Source organism: Coffea arabica, chromosome 11c (assembly GCF_036785885.1).
Source record: "Coffea arabica cultivar ET-39 chromosome 11c, Coffea Arabica ET-39 HiFi, whole genome shotgun sequence".
NCBI lineage: Eukaryota > Viridiplantae > Streptophyta > Magnoliopsida > Gentianales > Rubiaceae > Coffea > Coffea arabica.
Window position 1 is genome coordinate 33,551,011 of NC_092330.1, and position 26,145 is coordinate 33,577,155.

The 26,145-nt window shown below is 35.0% G+C and overlaps 2 protein-coding genes across 2 annotated transcripts in view; one reads left to right on the top strand and one right to left on the bottom strand.

Annotated features, from left to right (window-relative positions):
• Window positions 1-26,145, top strand: part of LOC140017018 (receptor like protein 21-like) — a 132,653-nt gene that overhangs the window by 65,958 nt on the left and 40,550 nt on the right. The gene's annotated exons all lie outside the window — the stretch shown is intronic.
• On the bottom strand, window positions 22,944-24,683 carry LOC113717983 (UDP-glycosyltransferase 83A1-like). The gene is made up of 2 exons (XM_027242859.2): window positions 24,203-24,683; window positions 22,944-23,872 (listed from the first exon to the last, which is right to left on the bottom strand). The coding sequence occupies exons 1-2, from the start codon at window positions 24,681-24,683 to the stop codon at window positions 22,986-22,988; spliced, it is 1,368 nt and encodes a 455-aa protein (XP_027098660.2). The 3' UTR covers window positions 22,944-22,985.

Consider the following 26,145-nt stretch of genomic DNA (forward strand, 5'->3'; position numbering starts at 1 on the left):
ATCAACTAAGTCAAGGCCTTAAATGGATGCTGGTCACCCAATTAATTAGTGGACGTTTTGGATGGGCCAACTTAGTTGGGGTGAAATTCAACTGGTAAATTTTACAATATTTTTATCAGATATGACGTTTATTACATCCATGGTTGTGACTGTTATCAAAATATTCTGGCAAAAAACCATACATCTTTCACTATATATAAAGGGGGCAATTTTACCTGTCTGTCCATGAGAATGTTTTCGGGGATGACATTTATGTTTAAAACCGGAGGGGAACTAATTAACTCAAATTGTCATAAACTTTAGGAGAGGATTGTGAAACTACACATTTTAGAATTAATTTCCAAAAATTCCATACTTGTGAAGATAAACTGATAGCTAGTTTGGATTCTTTTTCAGGATATCTGATCATTTAGACAGAGAATGATTGACGAGTGGATGAAACTAAATAATTCTCATTTCCTTTCTATAGTTTTGGCTTATGTTATAAACGTATAGGTACTATAACTATGGCATCCTTTGTTTCTCACCCATATAGACAATGAGATTGCCTATTAGACAATTACATTTTTTTGCCTGCACAGATGTTGAAATGGGCATTGAACCCCAGTAAAGATTTATGCTTTTGCTTCATCGGATGCTGAGAATTGACTGCTTCAGTTTTTCTTGCTTCAACCTCTCATCAAGTTTATGCATAGTTGTTAGCTTTAAAAAAAAAAAAAGCAAACATTTTATGAAAGCAACCTCTCATCTTTGTCGACATAGAAAATATAAAAGCGTGACAAATTTTACCACTTACATCCTTTTATTTGGGGCCGAATATCGAAAGCTTCTTATTGTTAAGGGCCCCTTGCTTGATATATGCTGCAGGCAAGAACCGTGGTGGACCGCTGCAAAGTTCCAATAAGTGTTTCTTTTGCCAGAAATTAGTAGGGAAGAAGAAGAAGCTTCCATATGAAATTTAACTTTTGCAATGAAGTCATTTTGGATTTATATTTGACCCCAAATTTTATGTATATTTTCTTTGTGGCATAGTTTAAAGGTGAATTTGATTACATCATCATTGTTTTTTTTTTATTATAAAAACATTGATTACACACTCATTTGACTATAAAATTTAATTTAAAAAAAAAAACCAACAGTTTCACTTTAATATAAAGCCAAGCGTGTTGAAATATAGGTTTTCAAATTATAAGGAGGAAATGTGTACATTTGGTTAGTCACAGGGCTTCTTAGAATTTAACTGGTGCTTTGCAAGTTGCGGGAGTTGGGCTAAGTTGCAAAATCTCGAATCTTTGTACCTCGATGATAACAACTTCAACAATAGTATAATTCCATGTATAACTGCAATTACTGAACTTAAAATGCTGTCTCTTTCTGATTTGTCTTACTTAGAGGCATCGTTTCCTTTAGAAGGTATGTTCATTTACTCTCCAGAATTCTTATATGAGGCTTTCTTTAACCATTTTATGCATTTCTATCTGTTCTAATTTTTTTTTTCCTTCTCTGCTTCTTTTTGTTCTGGGTCTTGTTTAGCGCATAGAAATAAATGAATATCTAAGCTTAGAATAACTGAGCATTGTTTATTTGTACTCTATTTCAATTAATTGTAGAGCACCTTATTTTTGTCGCTTTTACCTTCGCGCGAATATGGGAGATTTAAAGTTATTTACATTTTAATCAGTTAATTTATTTCTTAAATTTGTGACAGATATTGTTGCATGTACCAAAATTATAAAGTATATATAATATCAGAAAAGATAAAAATGTCCAATATATCTATAGGCATGCATGATAGTTGTTGGCGCGCAATTTGCCCATTCTAAGAGTTCTTGGATCATCTTGTTGCTGCAGAATTCAATCGTCTGGAAAAATTGGAGCTTCTTGACTTAGGCTTTACTCAATTTTCTGGTTCATTGTCCTTTAAAGGTGCGTTTGTCCAATTTGAGATAAAGTTATACATGATCAGAGTATTAGCTGTCATTTTCTCTTTCTATATCGAGTTTATGAGGATAGGGTGGAACTATCAAACTTTTTCCTATATCAAAACTAGCATGTAAAACTAATTTGACGTTAAAATATGTCCAAATTCCTATACAAAAATAAATTTCTGAAATCAATAAAATATGTGAAATTTCTAGATTAGCTGTATATTAGAAACACTCCATTCGTTTTAGTAGGTTTAATTAACTTTTAGTCGAAAAGTGAAACATGAATAAACTGTGGAAGATCTATGTGTGAATTTAAAAGGATTAGGTATGTAAATTTTTCTTTTCATTTTTAACTCAGAAATCCATTCATTTTTTTTTTTTTACGGAAACATTAGAACTTGTATTGAAATCAAAGCAAGCTATACAACTTGAGCAACGGCCCATGCGGAGCTTTACAATTGTGTCATTCGAAATCCATTCATTGACTACCAGAAAAATTCAATACCTTTTGTGTTAAATACTAAAACGTCCCTGTAGTTTGTTGAATGTTCAACTTAAATCTCTATAATTCGGAAACCTATATTTTACCTTCTTGTGATTTTAACTAAATTGAAACTTGGACAGAAACCATCTACACTACATTCTTAACTCTCTATGATTCGAAAACCTACATTCTAGTTCCTCATGGAAAACAATCTTAATTAGTCGTTAACAACTTTGGAAACTTACCTTCTAACTCCTTGTCGCAAACAATTTCAATAAGTCCTTTGACAACTATATTCTTAACTCCATATGGTTCAAAAACCTGCATTCTAATCTTTCATGAAAAACTACCTCAATGAGTCCTTTGAATTAAGAGAAGATTAATGCAACAAATTCAATTTAGTTACAACTATAAAGGATTAGAATGTAGATTTTCGAATCAAAGGAAGTTAAGTTGAATATTTGACAAACCATCTTAACCACAAGGTATTTTTCGGTATTTAATCCTATTATTTATAAAAAGGCAATTTTGACATTTCATGTGCAACCGTTAGTTTAGACAGTTTCTATCTAAATTTTAATTTAGTCAAAACCATGAGGAACTATAGTGTAAATTTCCAAATTATAGGGAGTTAAGTTGAACATTTGGCGAATCACAAAGTATTTTTTTTATATTTAAACCATACTTTTTTTTACTTCTTCTGCTCTCATTTTCAATATTAATACTTAATATTATAAGGGCTATTTGGCTTATGAAGTTCATGGTCTGGTAATGAATTCAAAGTGCAATTTTTCAGGAGAAAGTGAATCACTAGTCACTAAACCTTTTTAGAATATCATTTAGTTTACTGCACTAGTTTCTTTGCCAATTGATCAACTAAACTCTTAATCAATTAAGTCATTCCATCTATTTTTCTCAATTAAAAAAGAAAAATTTATCGCATGTCAATTGCATGTTACATTTACAGGAACATACTCATCACTTCATATATGAAAATAGTATAATGAACTAAGCAAGCATTTAGAAAAGTTTAGTGACTTCTGATGTATTTTATAGAAAACATTTTGTAAACTAAAGAAAAAATACAAAAATTATATTGGCAAAAAGTTATGACACCAATGGTCCTTGCAATCCTAAATCTTTTGAGTAAATAATAGAAGTACTTTAGTTAGAAAATAAGTTGATTTATAAAAAAAATAGAGAAAGAAAAACTACAAAAAAAATTATGGCAAAATTTTAAATATTTGATTGGCCAAAAAGTAAAGAAGAATCTAAAGTGGAATTTTTGAGAAAAGAAATTCAGCATTTCCATTTCGAAAAAGAAATATTTTCTTGTTATTCTTCTCTACTTATTCATCAACATAATATTTCCTTAAATATTTTTGCCTGACTTTTTTTTTTGTAGCTTTTCTTTCTTTTTGTTCTTTAAGAATATAAATCATTCTTGCCAAAACAGTTCTTTTTTTTTTTAGAATTAAAAATGCAAGGACTAATTTTCTTTCAAAAAAGGTGCATCAATGTTCAAAAATTCTTCTAGTTTGCTTTTGAATGATATAGGGTTTGAAATCCTCTCAATTCTCCCTGCTTGTTTAAATTACTTAGGAGTTATTTGGATATATAAATCACCAATTATTTTATATTTAAATGTATTCAGATAATTGGTAAATTATTACAAACCCAAATACCTCTTAAAAATCTAAACAACTAAAGCGATTTGTGTGGATTTCAAATCCTTCATCAAATTCCTCTCATTTAGCCCATCATGCATTTTTTTTCTCCACAGATTGATAAAGATGCCCCAACTTAGTGTGTGTGGCTAACATGCCATAAATTTTGTCTATTTCACCGGCAAATAGATAGAATGGTTGTCTATTTTCACCGAGCAAATGGATAGAATGTCCCAATTTGATCACTTTTAGCGCTTTGGCTTGTCAATTGACATGGAAAAATAGTATAGTTAAAAAAAAATTTGTTGATCTATGGTCAATTTTACCCTATATTTAAAAATACAATAGTTTAGATGACTACCTGAGTTTCTAAAAGAAAGAGGGATTCAAAGATAGTTATGTAATTTTGATATTCTCAAAACTGTAGTATTAACATAAAGTTTTGACTGAAGAATTGAAGCTGGAAAACTTGAAGGTGCTCAATCTTGGAGATACATTGTTCAGCCAACTCTCAGCAATTGAGGTTTTAACTTCTCTCAAAGCGTTATCTTTGAGAGCTATTGGTACTAATGATTCCTCCATTCTTCAAGGTAACAAGTTAGGCTATGAAAGGCTCGCTTGTTTACATAATGTTGCAATTTACTTTTAAAATGTTGCGGTAGAATGGAATGAAAATTGACAAGTAGCAAATCAGTTTTTTGTGTAGAAGATACGGTTTCACGGTTAGTGACAGAACCTTGTGAACGATTGTTGCAGAAATTTAATGATCTGAATTGGCCATATATTGACAAGTCACAGCTAGCATCAACTATTATTGTATGAAAAGCTCACAAGGAACTTGTTTCTGGGCAGGAATTTGCAATTTGAAGAATCTCCATGAACTTGATCTGAGTTGGAATGAATTTAATAGGCTTATTCCTATGTGCTTCAGCAACTTGACATATCTACGATTTCTCGATCTCTCTTATAATCATTTTAGTGGGAACATACCTGCAACTCTCATTACTCCTCTCGTACACCTTGAGTATATCTCTCTCTCTGGCAACCTTTTTAGAGGTTCTTTTTCTTTCGGATCTTTGGCCAACCATTCGAGGCTTCAGGTGTTCAAAGTTGTATCTTTGAACAATGATTTACAAGTCGACACTGAAGATCTTGCTCTTCCACCACCATTTCAGATAAAGGTTCTCTATTTATCTGGTTGTAGCTTGAACAATCGGACTCAAAGAATCCCAAGTTTTCTACTCCATCAGAAAGAGATATATGTTCTTGATCTTTCTTCCAATAAGTTAGTTGGGGAGATTCCCACTTGGTTGCTGGAAAATAACACACAATTACAATCTCTTAATCTGCAGGATATAACTCTTTTATGGGTTCGTTTCTAGTGGATAGCTCTCCAAAAGTAAACCTAATCCTATTAGACATCTCAAACAATGAGGTTAGCGGTCAGGTTCCTCACCATACGGGTTCAAATTTTCCATCTCTGAGGATCTTGAATTTATCAAGAAATTACTTTGAAGGCAATATCCCCCAATCACTAGGAAACTTGACAGAAATATGGTCAATAGATTTGTCTTACAACAGGCTGTTAGGGGAAGTGCCAGAAGAAATTGCAACTGGATGCTCCTCGCTTATGAACCTGGTATTGTCGTATAACAATCTGGATGGAAATTTCCCTTTTACGTTCATGAACATTTCAAACCTATACATCCTTTATTTGGATAGTAACTATTTCACTGGGCATATATCTTATGCATTATCTCCTAGTGTAAGTGTACGTTATCTGGACTTTTCATATAATGGTTTTCAGGGCAGAATTCCTAGTTTGATTGGAAATTGTTCATCATTGATATCTCTTGATATGTCAGCCAACTTACTAGAAGGGAGCTTACCAGAAGCTCTATGCAAACTTTCACAACTTGAATTTTTAGACCTCTCCAAAAATCAGTTGATCGGACCTTTACCAGCTTGCTCCCAACTTACATCATTCAAGTTCCTCCACCTGCATCACAACATGATCTCAGGTTCCATCTTAACGATGCTGTCTGGAAGCTTCAATTTGAGGACACTTGATTTGAGGACTAACAAGCTATCTGGTGGTATACCACGCTTCACTGATAAACTTAAAAAGCTCAGGGTCCTTCTGCTGGGGGGGAATGAACTGCAAGGTCATATTCCATTGCACTTATGTCAGCTGCAGAAACTGACAATTATGGATCTTTCTCAGAATAAATTTTCTGGGCCACTACCTTCATGCTTTAGTAACATCTCTTTTGGCAGAGGGCAGTTTGACAGAGCTTATTACAAAGGGAGACTCAATGGGACACAATAAATCTAATTCCTTGGGTATTGAGGAGTACACGTTTGACATTTTGTTAGATTCTCCCGAGGAAGAAGAAGTGGATTTCACAACAAAAAGTAGAGCAGAACGCTATGCAGGGAATATATTAAATTTCATGTCTGGACTTGATTTGTCGTGTAACCAATTGATTGGAGCGATTCCTCCTGAATTTGGTGATCTCAGACATATCCGGGCATTAAATTTATCCCACAATTACTTGCAAGGATCTATTCCCTCAAGACTTTCCATGTTGAACCAAATAGAGAGCTTGGATATTTCTTACAACGATTTGAGTGGTGAAATACCTTCAGAGCTAGCATCATTGACTACCTTGTCCATCTTCAATGTGTCATTCAATAACTTGTCTGGCAGGGTGCCTGATACATGGCAGTTTGCAAACTTTGACGAAAGCAATTATAGAGGAAATCCAGGTCTCTGTGGACCATTGCTCAAGAGAAGTTGTAACCCCTTTGCTCCACACCCTGAAAACGTTGGTGGTCAAGACATAGAAGTTGATGGTGCAATTGATGTGGCAGCATTCACCTAGAGCTTTTTTGCTTCATATATGGTGATCGTGATTTCATTAGTGGTAATTCTTTGTGTTAGCCCTTATTATAGAAGAGCATGGTCTTTTTATATTGATTATTAGATTCTGTCGAAATTCTACGACTATTGCAGGTCTCGTTCCTCAGAGAAAAAACAAACATGGAAAGTGTTCAATTGGAACATGAGAAGGAGATGAATTGATCCTAGTTACTCTATTGGGATTCTAGAATTTGGAAAAAGGTTCAATAAATTTGCAAGTATTGAAAGAGGAACTATATGAGGTGAAATTCTGATGTCCAATATATTTTGCACTACATTTTTTCTTTTCTCATATTTGCGGTTTAATTTTCTTTATTTGCACAATTACTATTTCGTTTCTGAGTAGACATAATTTTTTTGCCTAATTAATGTATGAAGATGAAGATTAGAGCGGCTTTGGATAATTTTTAATTGGTCAAAAGCAAATGAATGATCAAGTTGCGATTTTGCAATACAAATAGCCAAATTGTACAGCCGCTCAACTTTTTGTTTTCCTTTTTCTAGCAATGTAGGGAGAGGAGAGGGGGATTAAAACTCAAAACCTTTATATTTTGGAATTTCAACCTTAGCCACTAGATGATTAATAAAAATGTGACACAGCAAGGAAATAATTTTTTATTTCTTGATTTATTAGTTTAATTAACTTGTAAAATTTGTGTATATTTCACTAATTATTTTTTTTACAAAAAAAATCGTATTAATATGAAAATTAGAGCAATTCAAACTATTTCTAACTTGATAAAATGGGTTAACTCAAATCAAGTCTGCATCCACCCCTAGTTCTTACAATGTAGTAGATACTCCGTGTAACAGAAAAGACAAATGGGAAAGAAGAATGGCGTGGATGAGCACAAAATTCTGATATTGAAAAGAGAAATAAAATATCCTTCAGTCATTGGTGGTTGGAACCAAGTCAACGTCCCAACCAGACCCCAGTCAACGTTCAATCACTTTGATATGGATTAACTTATTATATACAGACAGCGTAGTGATTTTTTTACATTAGCAGTTTTGGATGAATATCATATGTGCATGATTTGAATTTTGAATTTAAATTCATGTTACGTGACATGATCTAAATTTATTAGTATAAAAAAATATTATACATAGACAATGCATAGAAAAATTATCCCCTGTATTATAGTGGGTTGACATCACAAGCGTTGGTGCAATTATGGGCAATTGTGAGAGAGATTAGTTAGTCAAGTAAGACTTATTTAACCATTAAACTTTACTATAATTCTATACACTTGGAGGTGCCCACGCATCGTGCGGGTGTTTAATACCTGTAGCTAGATAGGATTTTCATTAGACAAATAATAGTACATTCTCAAAAGAAATAGTCATCAAATATGATAAAGTTATTAATAGTACATTCTAATTGCAGGACACACTTGTACATTTTATTTTATTAATACTTTTACAATTTTACCATTCTGAAAAGACCCCAACAAATGTCAGTTGAAAATCGCCCAAGAACAAACATAAGTTGTTTCAGACAAAGGAATATCCTTCAATGGTTAGTTATAGCAACGTATTAATCGCACAACGTGTTAATATGTCTTTATGTTAATTATACAACAAAAACCACACTTCAATTAAATATATCTAAAACACCATTTCAGTAATTATACCAACACATAAGCTTATATGAGTTGTACTCCATGCAAAAATAATTTCATATTTCAGAAATATCCAAATGTCTCCATAAATCAAAGTTTTAAATGTACCAAAGTGAGGGTATTTTGGTAAATATACCTAAACACATGCTGCTCTCAGTTGTACCAAAAGTTTGAAAAAAAAACTTTACAACATTCCACGTTTTCAAAGAGCCCCTATCTATTCGGTTGAAATTCAAACCCCCTTTCATCATAACTCATTCTTTTATAGTATAAGAATATTAGTCCATGACTATGACTACTATAAAAACACATGATTATGTGTTTTATCATAAGTGATGGGCTATTCTCTGTCTGCCATAACTCATCTAGGTCTGGTAGTCCGTGAGAAAGAAATGGATATTTAAAAATCACCCCACCATTTTACTTCTATTAATTTTTCAAATGAAGAAATTTCTTAAAGTAGTTTCTCACATCTCATCCTTTTTCAATCTCACACCTTGAAAAGGATACAATTTATACCCTCATATTCTTTTAAGTCCCAAAACCCATCTCAGGTCGCGTTTTGGTTTTGTGTACCCAGGCTAATTTAGGGGCTCAAAATGGCATCACAACTCAGTTGGTGCCCAAAAGAAATGGCAGAAAATTCTAGGAGCATGTCCACTAGAAATTATGCAAGCAAAACTCTTAATGAAAACCAGAAAGAAGTAAAATCACATTGGTTAAGTTGATAGATGAATATAATCAATCAAATACTGCTATGACCACCTCATTCAGCACCGAAGTCGCCTGGCCAGGACATCCGCCCCGGCTAAACATTCAATCTTTCTTTGCTGCCTCTTGACCATACTTTTTTTCCCTAGAATTATACTGAAATTCAATCCATAATATACCCTGACGAAAATGAACCACCCCAATCTTGAAATAATTTTTTTAATTTGACTCACAAATATGCTTCCCATAAATTGCCCTGAAGAAAATGATTATTTCTAGTCTTGAAACTTCTTTTTTAGTAGGTTAGGTTCTGATCACCTTCAGAACCATGACAGCCGAATTTGAACACACGATTTTTTATAAGAAAATAATCCGTTCTTGTCAACTGAGTCGACTTATTATTCTTCAAACTAACACGGTGAATTTGAGCTTTAAAGTTAGACTCGTTGATGCATTAAGCAATGGTTTTGAATTAACGGGAGTAGAAATTTTGTTTGAAACGGTTGTGCACTTTCCACTTTTTGATGAGAATTTTTCTTCCCAACTGAAATGATCCTTATAATGGTAGTGGCTTAACTCAACTCGAGTATGAGTAACTTGATAAAAGGCTCTAACAGAGCTCGGGCCAAAGTTATTTGTGAATATAGTTTTGTACCTTCGTTAGTCATTATCCCCAAGTGCAATTAAATTCATTTTAAAAAAAGATCATAGTTATATAGACAAGGTCAATTAGAGAACATGAGATGTACGATAGGTGCTCAATTGATTTTCAATTTAACTTCGAGCCAAAAATATAAGTCTAGCTTCACTTGATCAAGTCTAAGCTCAACTCGCGGATTTGCAACCTTACATTTGAGTTGACTTGTACAGTAGTCTTCACTACATCATTTGGTACGCAACCGGGATCGGGTTTGTCCTAATACTTGCCTTCCAAAGGGGAAGGCAACATCTTTGTGCAGTTCGTTTGTCTTTGCACCCCAATTTGGACAGTTTAGCACTAAATTAAGGAGTCATTTTCTGTAGACCAGATTTACTCAGCAATAAATTTCTTGTCAAAAACACGTAAACGGCAACAATAATGAATTAACTATTCCAACGTAAAGTAGAGGGGAAGGCAACATCTTTGTCCAGTTCATTTGTTCCCTCGTACTTTGCACTCCAATTTGGACAGTATAACACTAAATTAAGGAGTCATTTAAAAAAAAAAAAAAGAGGATTCATTTTAGTAGACCAGATTGACTCAACAAGAAATTTCTCATCAACGACACGGAAACAGGAACAGTAATAAATACACTCGAAATTGTTGATGCATTATAAGGACTTTGATAAATATAATCATGTAAAAACCTCAATAGCCGCTTCTCAATGCACCAAAAATTGTACAAAAAAATAAAAGAAATTAGCCGTGCAACAAAAATAATGGTTTTAAAATGGGCAGATAGGAAAAGAGATTAGCACTTTGTATATATATACAGGTTGGATCTTCTCCCTGTTTTGGAGCATGGAGAGCGTAACTAATTTATGCAAGTTACTTTTTAGATATTACGATAATAAATATCTCCTGTGTAAAAATAGAACCTTGTAATTTTACTCATTAGAATTACCAAATTTGATATTTGAAAATGTTTTTTTTTTCTCACCATGTATTGCCTTGAATAAATACTTTAAGTTTGAGCCATTAAAGTTACTGATTCGAGCCTTTAAACCAGACTCATTGCTCTAATAAGAGATGCATGTGGATTTAAAGAAAAAGCAAAGTTTTAAGTACTCCACTATAGTGGACCAAAGTTTTAATTCAGTGTCAATCAGACTGAATTATAGAGGAGGCTTGCAACCTCCTCTCCCCAAGTGTTGTTTTCTTGTGTGAAACTAAAAATAAGGAAAAGTATATGGAGACTGTTAGGAATAGGCTGCATTTTGATCATAGGGTGATTGTAGAATCGATGAATAGGTCAGGGGGTATGGCTCTCTTTTGGAAACAGGAAGTGAACATCATTGAAATACATAAGACAGCTTTCTCTATTGAGGCTCGTATAGTGGATCATACTCACCACACTGACTGGTGGCTCATTGGCATCTATGCAAGCTGTGAGGCGGCAACTAGAAAGAATCAATGGCAAGTGGTGAATGACAGGAAGAGATTATGGGGACAAAGATGGATAGTTGCAGGAGATTTTAATGATATAGTGTCCAATGAAGAGAAATGGGGAGGAAGAGTTAGGGAGGAGTGGTCTTTTAGAGATTTTAAGCAGTTCATTGAGGATAATGAACTGGTAGATACGGGTTTTGATGGCAATCCCTGGACCTGGTGTAACAACTGGGAAAATGAAGGAGAAATTAAGCAAAGGTTGGATAGAATGTTGTGCACTCCTACCTGGTTTCAGATTTTTGACAAAACAAGTTGCAAACATGTTGACACTTACAGTTCAGATCATAGCATGCTTGTGGTTGATACGGCACCTGAGGAGCAAAAGCAAAGGGAAAAATTCACTTTCGATAAAAGATGGATACAGCAAGAAGGAATCACTCAGGTGATTGAGGAAGCTTGGAAACTAGAAGTGGAAGGATCAAGAATGTATAAAGTCACTAAAAAGATTTCTAATTGTAGAGTGGCTCTTCTAAAATGGAAGAATAGTTTTCAGCATAATTCTAGGAAAGAGATCAACAACATAAAGGCAGCTATGGAGAAGCTTAAAGAAGCACCTGAGTTTAATAGAAGAACTATGAATGACCTTAAGACTCAACTCAAGAGAGCTTATGCCAAAGAGGAGGTGTACTAGTCCCAAAAGTCTAGAGTGACTTGGTTGAAAGAGGGGGACAAAAATTCACAGTTCTTTCATGCTAATGCCAAAGGTAGAGTGAAAAGAAATAGGATTTCTAATGTACAGAGAGAGGATGGTTCTTGGACCTCTAATGAGAAGGAATTAGGAGAGGAAGTGGCTCGTTATTACCAGCATCTGTTTGATAGTCAAGGCACTGAAGGCATTGAGCATACTTTGAGGGGTATACCAACCACTATTTCTGATCAAATGAATGTTAATCTGACTAGAATTGTTACTGAGGCCGAGATCAAGTCTGCACTCTTTTCCATGCATCCCGACAAAGCCCCTGGGCTTGATGGGATGACACCTCTTTTTTTCCAAAAATTTTGGAGTGTAATTAGATCTGACATTGTTCCAGCCATTCAGAGCTTCTTCCATTCAGGTTTTATGCTTAAGTCCCTTAATCACACGGTTGTCTCCCTGATTCCCAAAGTGGATATGCCTTTCAATCATAAAGACTACTGACCCATAAGTCTATGCAATGTTCTTCATAAAATTATCTGCAAAGTGCTTGCCAATAGACTTAAATATATTCTGGACTGTTGTATTAGTAAGAACCAGGCAGCTTTTGTCCTAGGGAGACAAATTTTAGATAATGTCATTGTGTCCCATGAATATCTCCACTACCTGAGAAATAAAAGAACAGGTTCAGTAGGGTGTATGGCATTAAAACTGGACATGACAAAAGCCTATGATAGGGTTGAGTGGAAATTCTTATGTGCAGTCATGCAGAAAATGGGATTCTCAGAGAGATGGATCAACTGGATATGGAAGTGTTTGTCAACTGTCTCATACTCTTTCAAGATCAATGGTGATCAGAGAGGTTATGTCAGCCCCAAGAGAGGTATAAGGCAGGGGGATCCTCTATCCCCCTATTTGTTCTTAATCTGTTCAGAGGGCCTGTCAAATCTGTTGAGAAGAGCTGAGGAGAGCAAACTGATATCAGGTCTAGTATCAGTAGACGAGGCCCATCAGTTTCACATTTGTTCTTTGCTGATGATACTTTAGTTTTCTGAAAAGCTACCGCAGGTCAAGCTGAGGAGGGCATGAACATTCTAGCCAATTATGAGAAAGCCTCTGGTCAGATGGTCAACTACGATAAATCATCTATTTTCTTCAGCAAGAACACGCCTGAGGGGGACAAGGTTTCTGTGTGCAGCAAGCTAGGAAATGTTCAAATGGTAAGCCAAGGCAAATATCTTGGATTACCCATGGTCATTACAAGAACCAAGGAGCAACTATTTGGCTTTATAAGGAATAATTGTCAACGAAGGATGGAAAGTTGGAAAAACAAGTTGCTAAGCAATGCAGGGAAAGAAGTACTACTGAAAGCCATTGCAATGGCTCTACCTATGTACGCCATGTCCTGCTTCAAACTTCCAAGCAAACTCTGTAAAGATGTGAGTGCAATGATGGCTAGGTACTGGTGGGGAGAAGAAGAAGGAAAAAAGAAGCTGCATTGGTGCTCCTGGTCTAAACTTACAAAGCACAAAGACAAAGGGGGAATGGGATTTAAGGACCTGCAAGATTTTAATAAAGCTCTTCTTGGAAAGAAAATTTGGAGGTTGATAACATGCCCAAATCTTTTGCTAAGTAAGGTTATGAAAGCCAGGTACTATCCGGATAGCACAATATTCAAGTTTCAGGTGAATCCAACTGCCTCATGGGTTTGGAAAAGCCTGGCAAGTGTTAGAAATGAAGTGGGAAGGGGAATCTGGAGGAAAATAGGGGACGGTAATAGCACAAACATCTGGGAAGATCGGTGGATCCCAAATACAACAGAAGGGAAACCTACGACCCCAAAACCACAAAGCTGCAATTTACACAAAATGAAAGAGCTGATCACAATTTCAGGTGGAATAGACCTTTGATTTTCAGTACATTCAATGGGAAAGATGCTGAAGAAATCCTCAAAATTCCAATAAGTTTAGCAGGCAGGACAGATTGCAGCTACTGGATAGCAAGCAATAATGGAAAATACACTGTGAAGTCAGCCTACAAGATGCTGGAAAGGGAGGAGAAAGCTCAACAACAAGAGAGTAGTGGGAAAGGGGAAACCAACTGTCATGTGCAGAAGGAGAAGGTATGGAGAAAGATGTGGGGAATGGACATTAAGGGCAAACTAAAGCATTTTCTTTGGAAATGTCTGAACAAAGCTCTACCAGTGAACGAGCTCATTTACTACAGAACTCGAATGGGGGAACCAATATGTCAAGTGTGTGGCGAAGGGGAGGAAACAATAGAGCACTTGATGTTCTTCTGCACTATCGCAAAGGAGGTATGGAGATTGGCACCTGTGCAGTGGGATGGCATTGAGGATAGAAGAGGTAATTTTAACACATGGTGGAGTGAGTTGATGGAAGCATCAAGTAGGAGGGAAGGACAGCAGCACCAAGCACTTACCGTGAACATTCTTTGGCAACTGTGGAAAGCCAGGAATGAGAAAATCTTCAACAACAAGAGTAGGAATCCTTTTGACATTGTACAGAAAGCTCATCTAGAATGGATAGAATACACTGAAGTGCAAGGTACAGGTAAGCTGGCGAGCAGACAGGAAACATCAGCTAGCAATGAAGAGGCACTAGATGACACAACAAACAGCAACACAATGACAATTGTTGTGGAGGTGAGCCAGCAGAAGGAAACGAAAACTATGGGCATTGGTATAGCGGCAACCAAGGACAACAAGGTGCATGCTGCATGGGCCATGAAGGACAGAAGTACAGGGGACACTTTATTGGATTATGCGGCTGCACTCAAATTAGCGTTGTGTAAAATCAGCCAGAAGCATTGGCCTGCTATGCATCTGCTTGTTTCATCCGCACAGATGGTACGAATGCTGAGAAATAACAAGACCACAAACGTAAGACTCTTTGCTCAATTGGAAGACATTCACATGTTCAAAGCTTTGTTTATGAACTGCTCATTTAGCTTAGTTGCCAACTAGTGTAATAGACTAGGGAGAAGAATTAGTAAGTATGCTACTTCATTAGCGCAAGATGAGGAATATCTAAGTCCTCTGTGTCAAATGACACAATTGTAGAGCTCCTTATGGGCCGTTGCTCAAGTTTGTATAACTTGTTTTGAAATCAATATATTTCCTAACGTTTCTGTAAAAAAAATAAATAAATAAAAAAATCAGACTCATTGGAGACTTTATGTTGTTGACTTGACTTGTGCAGTCCTCTACAGTCTCCGCTACATTGCACTGTAAAGCTAGATCGTTCTCTGAAGGGCCTGCAAGCTCTGGACTTTTTTGAGTCATAATTTATTCCAAATTAAGTAAAGTGGAAGGCGCGGCACTATGCTACCATCTTTCTTTTAATTCTTGGTCTCCATAATTCCTTGTTACCGGAGCTTCCTGTTTCTCTTTCTCCACCCATTCTCCATTTTGAAAACTCCAGTGGTGTCTTTGGGGGTTATAGTTAGCACTTGTTTGATTTTTCTGAGGTGAAATTTCCCTACTTCCACTTCTAGCCCGCATCCATGTACCACACTGATTATCTTTTTTCCCTTCCCCTACAAGCATACAAGCATAGGTTTATCACATGTTCTTTCACTATGACCCATTCTACCACTGCTATAACAAAAGTCGGGGCACCTCTCATACTTAAAGCATGCCCATTTTGCACTCCCTGCCACCTTAACTGTTGGCCCTCTCAGCAGAGGTTGTGCAATGTCCATGAGTACAGAAAGTTTGAGATGTCTTCCCTCCTTCCCACCCGTTTGTGGGATTATCACATCTCTCACTTGGTGGAACACAGCTCTTATCTTCCTCCCTGCCTCTTTAGACATCCAATGTATTGGGAGATTCCAGACTTGCACCCAGATTGGAGCCAGGTTAAAAGCTGTCTCATCATCCTCTATACCTTCATAGCATCTGTTCATCACTAGTATCTGATTGTCCAGTATCCAAGGCCCTCCATTCATGACTCTTTCTCTGTCATTTTCTCCTAGGAGTATGAACTGGAAAGTATTCGGCCCTAGCTCTGCTACTTTCAGGTCTCTAGGGTAGCTCCAGGCTGTGGTGACAAAGTTCTTGACTCCTGTGTAATTTGCAATCTTTTCACCCATTATCTTCCCTATCAAGCTGCATTGGCACTCCCTAATACCAATAGCCAGCTCATCCCTACCCACGTCAGTAACCTGAAGCTCCTTACTCGAAAGCTCAAAGCTTTGCAGTATATCTGCTAGCTCCTCAGCCATGGGACTTATAAAAGAGGTAAAACAGGTAACCCCCACAATATCACAGCAGAAAAGAAAACACCAAAAAAACTACAAGGAAGACAGAAAATATGCTTTTCCTCTAGAAAAATGCAGTTCTGGTAGGCAACTAGAAAACGTGGAAGTGCGCCTATCACTAATGCATAAAAACAATAAAGCAAGATAAGATCAGGTACCGGCCATGAGCATGCCTTTATGTTTCAGCACACCTCAGTGAATAGCTCCTGATTGTCTCCTTTAATTCGTCCTTCGTAGTGGATTCGGACAAAGTTGTTTTGGTTTTTGGTTGTCTGGGATCTTGAAGACCACCTGCAATTCTGAAACTTTTGGAACTTTGAAACTTTTTGAAAACTTTCCGCTCTCCCACCATGGAGAGAAAAGCTCTCTTTTCAGGAGAGAGAAAGCCCCTACTGGTGACTTCTTCAATTATCAAAGTCCTTACTAATTACGGACTGGTGACTTCTTTTCAATTATGGACTTTGATAATATAGGACTTGTTGGTCTTTCAGAGTGAAGAACGCGTAAACATCTACCAACCCAACTTTAGAAGGAAATGCTTGACTAATGGCTATATTTATACTAGTACTGCTTTTTTCCATCTCAGTACTTATTCAAAGGATTGTATTGTCTCCTTGTTTTAGTGTAGTATTACATTATATTGTTATACTGAATATAATATATATATATATATATATATATATATATATATATATATATATATATATATATAAAGTATTTAATCATTTATATTAAGTTTTTCAAGAATATAACAATGCAATATTATTATACATCAAATAATAAGAACAATAACCATACCCAACATATAAAATTACAACCACGCAGCCCGTGTCACATATTCAGATGCCTACAAATAGAGCTTGAACATTTGAGCACTCAGATGTTCATAACCTGTTGAAGTTAAAGGATGGCAGCAAAAATTCGACAGGTAAGAGAAACCTATGCCTGTAATCGATATGGGCACTGCCACACATCCTCTTGTGGAACTGGAAGCTGCAAAATCAGCCACTAAATTATCGTACACCTTTGCTGATCATGACCAAGTTGTTCCAACCTGTAAAATCAGCCTCCGGTAAGCAATAATATATTAAGTTCAATAACTAACTCAAAAATTAAGTTCAACAACTTTGTATATTAAACTTTCACCAGTCTATTCAAGTGATATATACCTTATCTGATCAAGGTAAGTGACCATATTTATGTAATAATGTTAACAGTTGAAGTTGACGGAGTTAGCCTCATAATTAATCATAAAGAGTCTAGTGGGCTAATGAGAACAAAAATAGTTCAATAGGCTAAGTGAAATTTTATAATAATTTGATGACTTCTAGCGCATTTTACTCTAAAATTAATTATGTGATTTATGACTGTAAGCACAAAATGAATTATAGATTTTGATCTAATAGTTAAGGTTGAGATTTCAAGATTTAAAGATTTTGGGAGGGGTTCCATTCTCTCTTTTTTCCTCTTCCTTTTTTAAGTCCTGCCCCTCTCCTGCTTGAAAAAACAAAGCACAAAGTGAACAATAATTAAATACAACAAATAGAAGAACACAAATAAAATCCAAAAGTTAGAGAGGTAAGAACACATAACGCGAAAATTTCTAAACAACTATAATTTCTGACACAAATGTAAATTAATTTACGTTTTTATATAACGAAAAGTTCTATTGTTGAATGCGTTCATAATATTTTGAGAATTGATCATTAGGGGAAAAAAAACAAACATGGAATCGAACGTCCTAATTAAGAAGCTACAAACACCCCAATAGATTAAGTGGAAGTTTGCCACCGATTTAGGGCTTTCGACTTTAGTTTTAGGAATATGCACAAGCAAAAAAAATAGAATGATTGATTTGTCTAATCTCAAATACGAAATACTCAAAATCTATTCATAATGGTATAGAATCAAGATTCATTAGGCATTGTTAACAAAGCATTATTTATTTAGTTTTCCAAGAAAATTACCTTTCACCCTTGAATTGAGAATTTCATTTCCAAATCTTTTTTTTTTCTTTTGGAAGTGCAAAAGTTTGAATTCAGATCCTCCTACTTACAATCCCTTTGTCTTACCACCCAACCCTCCCCCTTATTTCCTAATCTTGTTTAATTATTTTCTAAAAGTGAAGCAAAAAATTTCTTTTTGCTTATTACTAAAAACACTCCTTTTAGTTCTTCTTAAGTTCTTAAATTATTTCTATAAATTTCCTTGTTCCCTCCCCGCTTCTTAAACCCCACCATTTTCCTATTACATATATATATATATGTGTGTGTGTGTGTGTGTGTGTGTGGTTATGTGGTTATGTTAGTTTACTCAAACTCGACCAAGTATAGTTAGTTGGGCTCAAACGAACTCATCGAACGTAATAAACTGCAAAGTAAAGTAGGGATACTAATTATCTTTTTTTGTTTCTTATCTAATTTAAGTTTACTGCTTTTTTTTTTCAATCTCCTAAGACATGTGAAGTAGGCTTTATGTTTTGAGAAATAAATTGATACTTCGTGTTGAGATTATTTGTGCATTACATGAATTAAATTCCGATAATCATGAAAATGAAATTTCTCTTATATCTTTTTTCTGGGTAAAATACCAAAAAACTCTCTATGATTTGATAAATGTTCAATTTAACTCCTTCTGATTTGGAAACCTACACTATAGCTCCCTATGGTTTCGACTAAATTGAAAATTGGACAGAATACATCAAATCTAATGGCTGTGTGTGAAATGTCAATATTACCCCTACTATATGTGAGATGCTTTCCATTTAATTTTCAATTTAGTCGAAACCGTAGAGAGTCATAGTGTAATTTTTTAAAGCAGCAGAGAGAGTTAAATTGAATATTCAACAAACCATAGGTTCATTTATATAGAGACAATATGACTCCCTACGGTTTCGACTAAATTGAAAATTAAATGGAAAGCATCTCGCATATAGTAGGGACAATATTGACATTTCACGTATAACCATTAAATTGAATGCTTTCCGTCCAATTTTCAATTTAGTCGAAACTACAGGAAATTATAATATAGATTTTCAAATAGGAGGGAGTTAAATTGAACATTTAACAAACTATATTGAGTTTTTTGGTATTTTATCCTTTTTTTTGTCTTTAACAACATCTACATCTACTTTACTCCGACTTCTACGCTAGTCAATTTTAAAGAGAGGGAGGGGAGGTAGCCCAATTGGACTATGGGCAAGAGATAATTTTTCGAGCATGCAATTTTAAAGACTTAAATCTGAGTTGACTCGTTGAGGATACGCAACTAGAAGGAATACAGGATTATAAATTATCCTGCCTTCCATTTTCATTACAACACTTTCCTTCACTAATTCTCCATACTGAAATCATGCGCGGTCATTCCATTCTGATTGCCTCATGGGCTTTTTGTTTCCTTCCTGTCAATTAAAATCCAATGTTCCAATATTTTACTTTTACGTATGTATATTGAAGACATTAATAGAATTAAATTATACTTGCAATCAAGTAGATATGGATTGATTTATATTCCTTAGATTTTTAGTCTCCTTTTATTAATAGAATAATTCATATTTTTATAAAATAAAATAAAACTTTAGTTGATAAAATGAGTGTTTGCTTGAATTGTAAGTTCAATCGATAAATTAATAAATTATTAATTTATTACTCAATTAATACCTCTTTAAATTAATAAAATTTGTATGTTCAATTCGCTGAGTTTGGATTAGCTATTTTTGGATGTGTTTTTGAAAAATTTTACTGTAGCAGCGTATATGAAAAACTTTTATATGAGATTTTTTTAAGTTGTTTTTATTTCTATATTACTGTCGTATTGTATTTGAAAAACTTATTTTAAAAAAAACAGGGAAATCCAAATGGACTGATTGAATTAGTTTTCTGTTTGGAGTGATTTTTGTTTGTACTTGGCAGATGCAAGCACGTAAAGATGAAGCACTCACTGCTATTTAACTCGAAACATGTTTATCGCATGATATGTTGGATTGTGTTCAATTCAATTGTTGTTATATTTAAGTTTACATACTATCTAATTCTAAAACTGGATTCTGATGCCTATAGGATTCATATTTACTATTTTTCTGAAAATTTTCTGCAAGGAGAGCGGAATTATACTAGCTAATAAAAGTGACACTTCACTAAATTTCTAGTATGCCAATTGTGCACACTTTTGACGTGATCAGAACTATAAATGTCTTTAGATTCACCACAAAATTATGTGCCCAACCTTCACAGAAATTAAGCAAAAGTTGTGTGTCTTTGTTTAAAATTCGGCCTTTATACAAAATTTTCCTATGTTGAATATCTTTTACTATTTACAGATATTCCGTTAGAGGTATTAAAATTGTTAGACAACGTTTTTCTTTTCCTTTTTTCTTTATTATTTTGTCAAAGTGGGCATTGAGTACTTATTCACAGGGGAACTGAGGCAGACGATGGTTTTGTTGCGTCCTGTTGTAAATTACATATGCTATACATCTTCATCCGTCAGCTGCCAAAGCCCATGTTTAAGCTGTAAAAGTTGATCTTAAGCAATTCACCAGCTCTTCCATGTCATACGTGATACAGCTAATACTATGCTCATATATAGTATAGCCTCTTCGTAAATGCAGCATGATATATAGATATTACCCAAGTGGCCCAAGAGAATTAAAGTTAGTGATCGATGACTTTTAAACATATTTCAAGAAATTGCATTTAAGTCTGCAGACAAAGGGAGCAAAATTTCTGTTGTGGAGCAAACAGTCACTTAATAGCACCATTGGAACTAAACTATCCTATAATTTCTAGCACAACTTGACGGCCGTACGAATCATGCTGTTGTTATTTCTAGGACAACATGACGGCCAATTCTTATTGATTTGCAATATTTAGGGTTTCCAATTTGCATGGCCTCACGATTTCTTGTTGCTTTTACACACACACACACACATATATATATAGGCCAAATTTTCATTGCATTTAAACTGCTATTGTTTCTCTCTCTCTTTTTTTTTATAAAAAAAAATCTAATTCCTAACAAATGTCAATTTTGTACCAAATTGAGGTTGTGAGTAAATCATATTTTTGGACCAAATTCAACTAAACAACAGTAAAAATGGAAATTCAGTTTTTTATACTCAACGTAGAGTTAAATTTTTGCTACTTTGCTCGTTCAAACTTGGCCACAATGTCTATTGAGCAATCAACAAGTAATACCTACGACGGCAAATTGTTGAATAAGATATAACAAAAGTATATAACTCCAACAATTTCTTGTGTAATTTAAGGCACTGCTTCACATGTTACACTAGATAATCTATTATGCACAAAAGAAAGTTATTATTTTCAATGAAAGTTTTTGCCTATTAAGGATGTAAAAAATATAGTAAAACATCCATAGATCTACTGTTTCTTCAGATTGATTTGTTGCACTAAAACGAATAGGATGCTGATTGCTGCACTTACTATTTTCTTGTGATTCAGTAACTTCGCTGACAGTTTTGATTTGCAAGTCTTTTAGGAAAAACTGTATGTAGGGAACTGCCTTTTGTCTTGAAGGGGTGTTTGTTTGTCGATAGTACCCACACGTGAAGTCATGGCTCTCTTACGCCAAACATGTTTTATTGCATGATTTGTCATACTATGTTAAATATACTATTGATTTATTAGCGTTAATTTCATTTGGCACCCTCAAATTATATCTTGATTCTTGCTTTGGTTTTTAAATTTTTGTGGTGGATGCTTTACTCGCTAAATTCTTAAACTCGTCTCATTTTATCATGTACAAAAATAAAATTATCAAGAGGGCAAAAATACACATTTATTTTTTAATCATTTTTTATCTCATATAAAACACATTAAAAAGTACTACAATAAAAAATATAAGCAAATAAATTTCATTCCAAATGCACTAATTAATTTTATTTCATTTAAAATAAGTATTGCTATAAGCATTAAGAAAAAACACATTGAGTTGCTTAGACTTCTTTATTGTGGATTATCTAATTTATTTTTGTGCTGAAAGATCAAATTCATAGTGTATTGATCACAAGGGGTAAAGCGTATATATTTGGAGATTAGGGAGGTAAAGTGTTAAAAGGGCTCAAGTTCAGGGGGCAAAGTGTAATTAAGCCAATAAATTATTCAGAAAATTATGAACACTTTTGGCTTGATACATCTCCTCATCCTATGTAGTAGCTTACTATACTTGCCTAATCATGTTTTCACAAATATATGCTTAAATGTGAGAATTGTTTTTTACTTGTACAAAATATTCCTAAAATTAGTAATTCATTGTAACAAATTAGCCCAGATAAATATGCTTAATTACTTTAATTGTAAATATATTGGCAAATATTTGCTTGTTTCATCTAAGAGTGACAAATATCGAGTTAGTTAGCACCTAAACAAACAAGAAAAGTAAACTTGAAGTTCTAAAAAATTTTTAAAAGAAACTATTGAATTACCTGCTATAAAATGAAATGCAAAAGCATAAGTTAAAATCTCTCAAGGAAAACATATACTAAATACTTTGATGTAGAGTGGAATCAATGCTAAATTGTATTGATAAGTGGCAGTCAAGCGTGCTCAGAGCACACTTAGTTGTTCTAATCATCCTTAATCCACTTGACAAAGCTGTTGAAATTCTTGCCAGAACATCCGTCTTCTCTAAGACTACTCATAACTTTTGCTTTTAAATCCAAGGCCCTCTCCTTGTAGCCTTTAACAGTGACTAGCTGCTCAATTTTGTTCTTAACTTCTCCTTGTGCAATGATTCCATTTCCATCTTTTTCCAATCCTAATCCAACCTTCCAATCATCACATATGTAGCTTCTATTAGTGAACTGGTCTGCAAAGTATGGCCAGCAGAGGAAAGGGACGCCATTGCTTACACCTTCAATTGTAGAATTCCAACCACAGTGGCTGAGGAAGCAGGCAACTGAAGGATGGCTCAGGACCTGTTGTTGAGGTGCCCAACTGGATAATCTTCCTCGTCCTTGTATTCGATCTCTGAAACCTTTTGGATATGCACTATCTTTTCCTGCGGTTAAATTGTGCCTCACAACCCAAAGGAATGGCATATTGGTGAGTTCAAGTCCCAAAGCCAGTTCTTGGAACTGTGTCTGGTCAAAAACTGTGAAGCTCCCAAATGCAACATAAATGACTGATTGGAGTGGTTGTTTATCAAGCCACGCCAAGCAATCCGAGTCTTCAGGCCAGTAGGAACCAACTGATTTTCCAAGCCGGTTGCTAGCTAGAAGAGGGCCAATTGGCAACATTTCTGGAAATAAGGTAAAAACTGATGCCTCTAACTCATTACTCGAGTTGCCGATAATCCAATCAGCCATTTTTAATGTTCTGTTATTTTTTAACATAGCATCAAAAACAATACCCTGTGTAGTCGCATCACCGACACTGGCCCAAAGAAAGTGTTCAGAGTCCACGGCTAACATGGTGGATGATAACTGGACCATCTGCTTCTTCATGATAGTTCCTGCCACAAAATTTGCCTTAATAAATGCCAAATTTGATAATCATTGTTCTGGCAAAGCATTTTTTTACTTTGCTGCAAAAATTTCCTTGCATTGATGAAAACTAATTCACTTGATATGTTTTTCAACTTTCAACTTATTTTGAAACACCCAAAATTGCACCTCCCTGTTTCCTATGAGTTTGTTACTTTGCTTGCATTATGATTTTTAACTTCATAGGTTCCAATTCTAAATCAACTTTATATTGTTTTACTGTTTTATGACTACAAAAAAGTAAGTGCCTATACGAAAATGATGAAACTGTAAAAGCATTATGCTGAAAGGAGTCTTACCAGAGCTGTCTATGATTCCATCATCAATGAGCTTTGGAATATTGAGTTGCAGAGCCAAGAGAGCTGCTGCTGCAGGCCAGAAGGCTACAGCCCTGACTCCCATTTTCTTCGCAATCTCCAGTGCCCAACCCATGCTCTCATCAGTAATAAGGCATGTGATTTTGTCAGTTTCAGATTCATTCATCTTCTCCATTAGAGCCTCCAACTTTGCAGGCATAACACGAAAAATTGTCTTTGTTAACTTCCCCAGGTCATTTCTGTCTTCCCACGATTCCAGGCCATCTGGGACGGATACCAGATGCATCATATCAGGTACATTTTCTTCACCTGATAACGATTCAATGACTCGTTTGTGATCAAATTCCGTGTTCACAAATGTAACCTTGATGCCATTCTTGACTAGGCGCAAGGCAAGTTCCATTAGGGGAAGTACATGACCTTGTGCTGGATAAGGTATAGCTAGTACATGTGGAATGCCCATATTGTTTCTTGAACACTATACTACCACTATTATGTGTCCCTATTTATATGTTATAATTCATCTGTTTTTGTAATTAGGGAAAGCACCCATGGCATATCAAATGTCTAATGACCAATATGCGGTCAAGTTTTCCTGAGCCTGAGGGAGGCAATCTACTATGCTTTTGTTTTATAAGGCTCCTCTGTGTTAAGTGCACCTTCCTTTTTCTTAATTTTTTGATAATCTTGGCATCATTGCTAATCAATAATTTTAGATTGAAATGAAAATTGAAGATGGGTTGCAAAGGACAGATTGAGATGGGAGATGTTTTATTATTTTGACTGTCACCATAACTAAAAAGCATGTTTCATTTTTCAAACTTTGTTACCATCACAGCATTGAAATGCAATGCAATATATGTAAGCAAATTTTGCTGTCTTATCTTTAGTTGATAAGCTGTTTAGCTTAAGAGATATAACCGTGGAACTGAAAATTGCTAGTAGACAAAGTTTATGGGATGAGATGTAAATTTCCCATCACACAAAACTGCTCTTCTCAAGGACGGTCCTTTGTCTGACAAAGAAAACCAGACAATATATTATTGCTATTAATTGTGAGATAGGAAAATCAGTCTGCTCACATTCTTGTTAGCTTTAGAGTAATGAATGAGGTGATTATTTATTTGTCGGTGGGAGATTTTTCTTGATTTTGAACATCAAAAGAAAAAAAGAAATCCAGGGCCTCGGTCGTTGAAAACAGGGATTAAGGTAAAAAGGAACAGATGAAGTTACCGCTCTTGTCCTCGTGTTTTATTTGTAGTAAATCAAATCTAACGTGAAAGAATTTACTGCCTTCTTAGTGATTATCATTAAACAAAACACCTGGAATAACCAAGGGCATTCTTAGTTCCGCGTTGAACTGGTAGAATAGATGCAAGAAACTCGAAGCATAAAGATACTGCATGCTGCTGTATTTCTTTCAGCATGCTGCATGCGAATGGAGGAGCAGCGTGTGGAAGTAAATATTGTCTTCTGGCATTGAATTTGTCTACAAGTACAAATTTGGCTGTGTTGTAATGACAATGAACCACCCCCTTCAGGGATTAGGATCCTACCCAATTACTACGGTGAGGTCCACAATCAGTGGAGACAATGACGGACACAAAAGGGCCGTGGGATTGGACCATTAGGGGCCTTCCCAATTACTACGGCAAGGTCTACCATCAAAGGAGACAACGACGGGCACAAAGGGGTTGCACTCGGGCAATTGCCTCCAAAATTTTTCAAAAACTCTAACCTTCACTTGGATTGAGAGATTTGACGAAAATTTTGAAATTCATTTAAATTGCGCTAGTTGTTTGGATTATTTAAGAGATCTTTGAATTTATAATTCACCAATCATTAAAAAATATTTTAAATAATATAACAGTTTATAATTTACAAATTCAAATATCTCCTAAATAATCTAAACAATTAGAGGAAGT

Coding starts and splice junctions, on each gene's coding strand:
- LOC113717983 (XM_027242859.2), bottom strand. CDS start 24,683: ATGGGCATTCCACATGTACTAGCTATACCTTATCCAGCACAAGGTCAT. Junction 23,873..24,202: donor TGGAATCATAGACAGCTCTG/GTAAGACTCCTT, acceptor ATTTTGTGGCAG/GAACTATCATGAAGAAGCAG.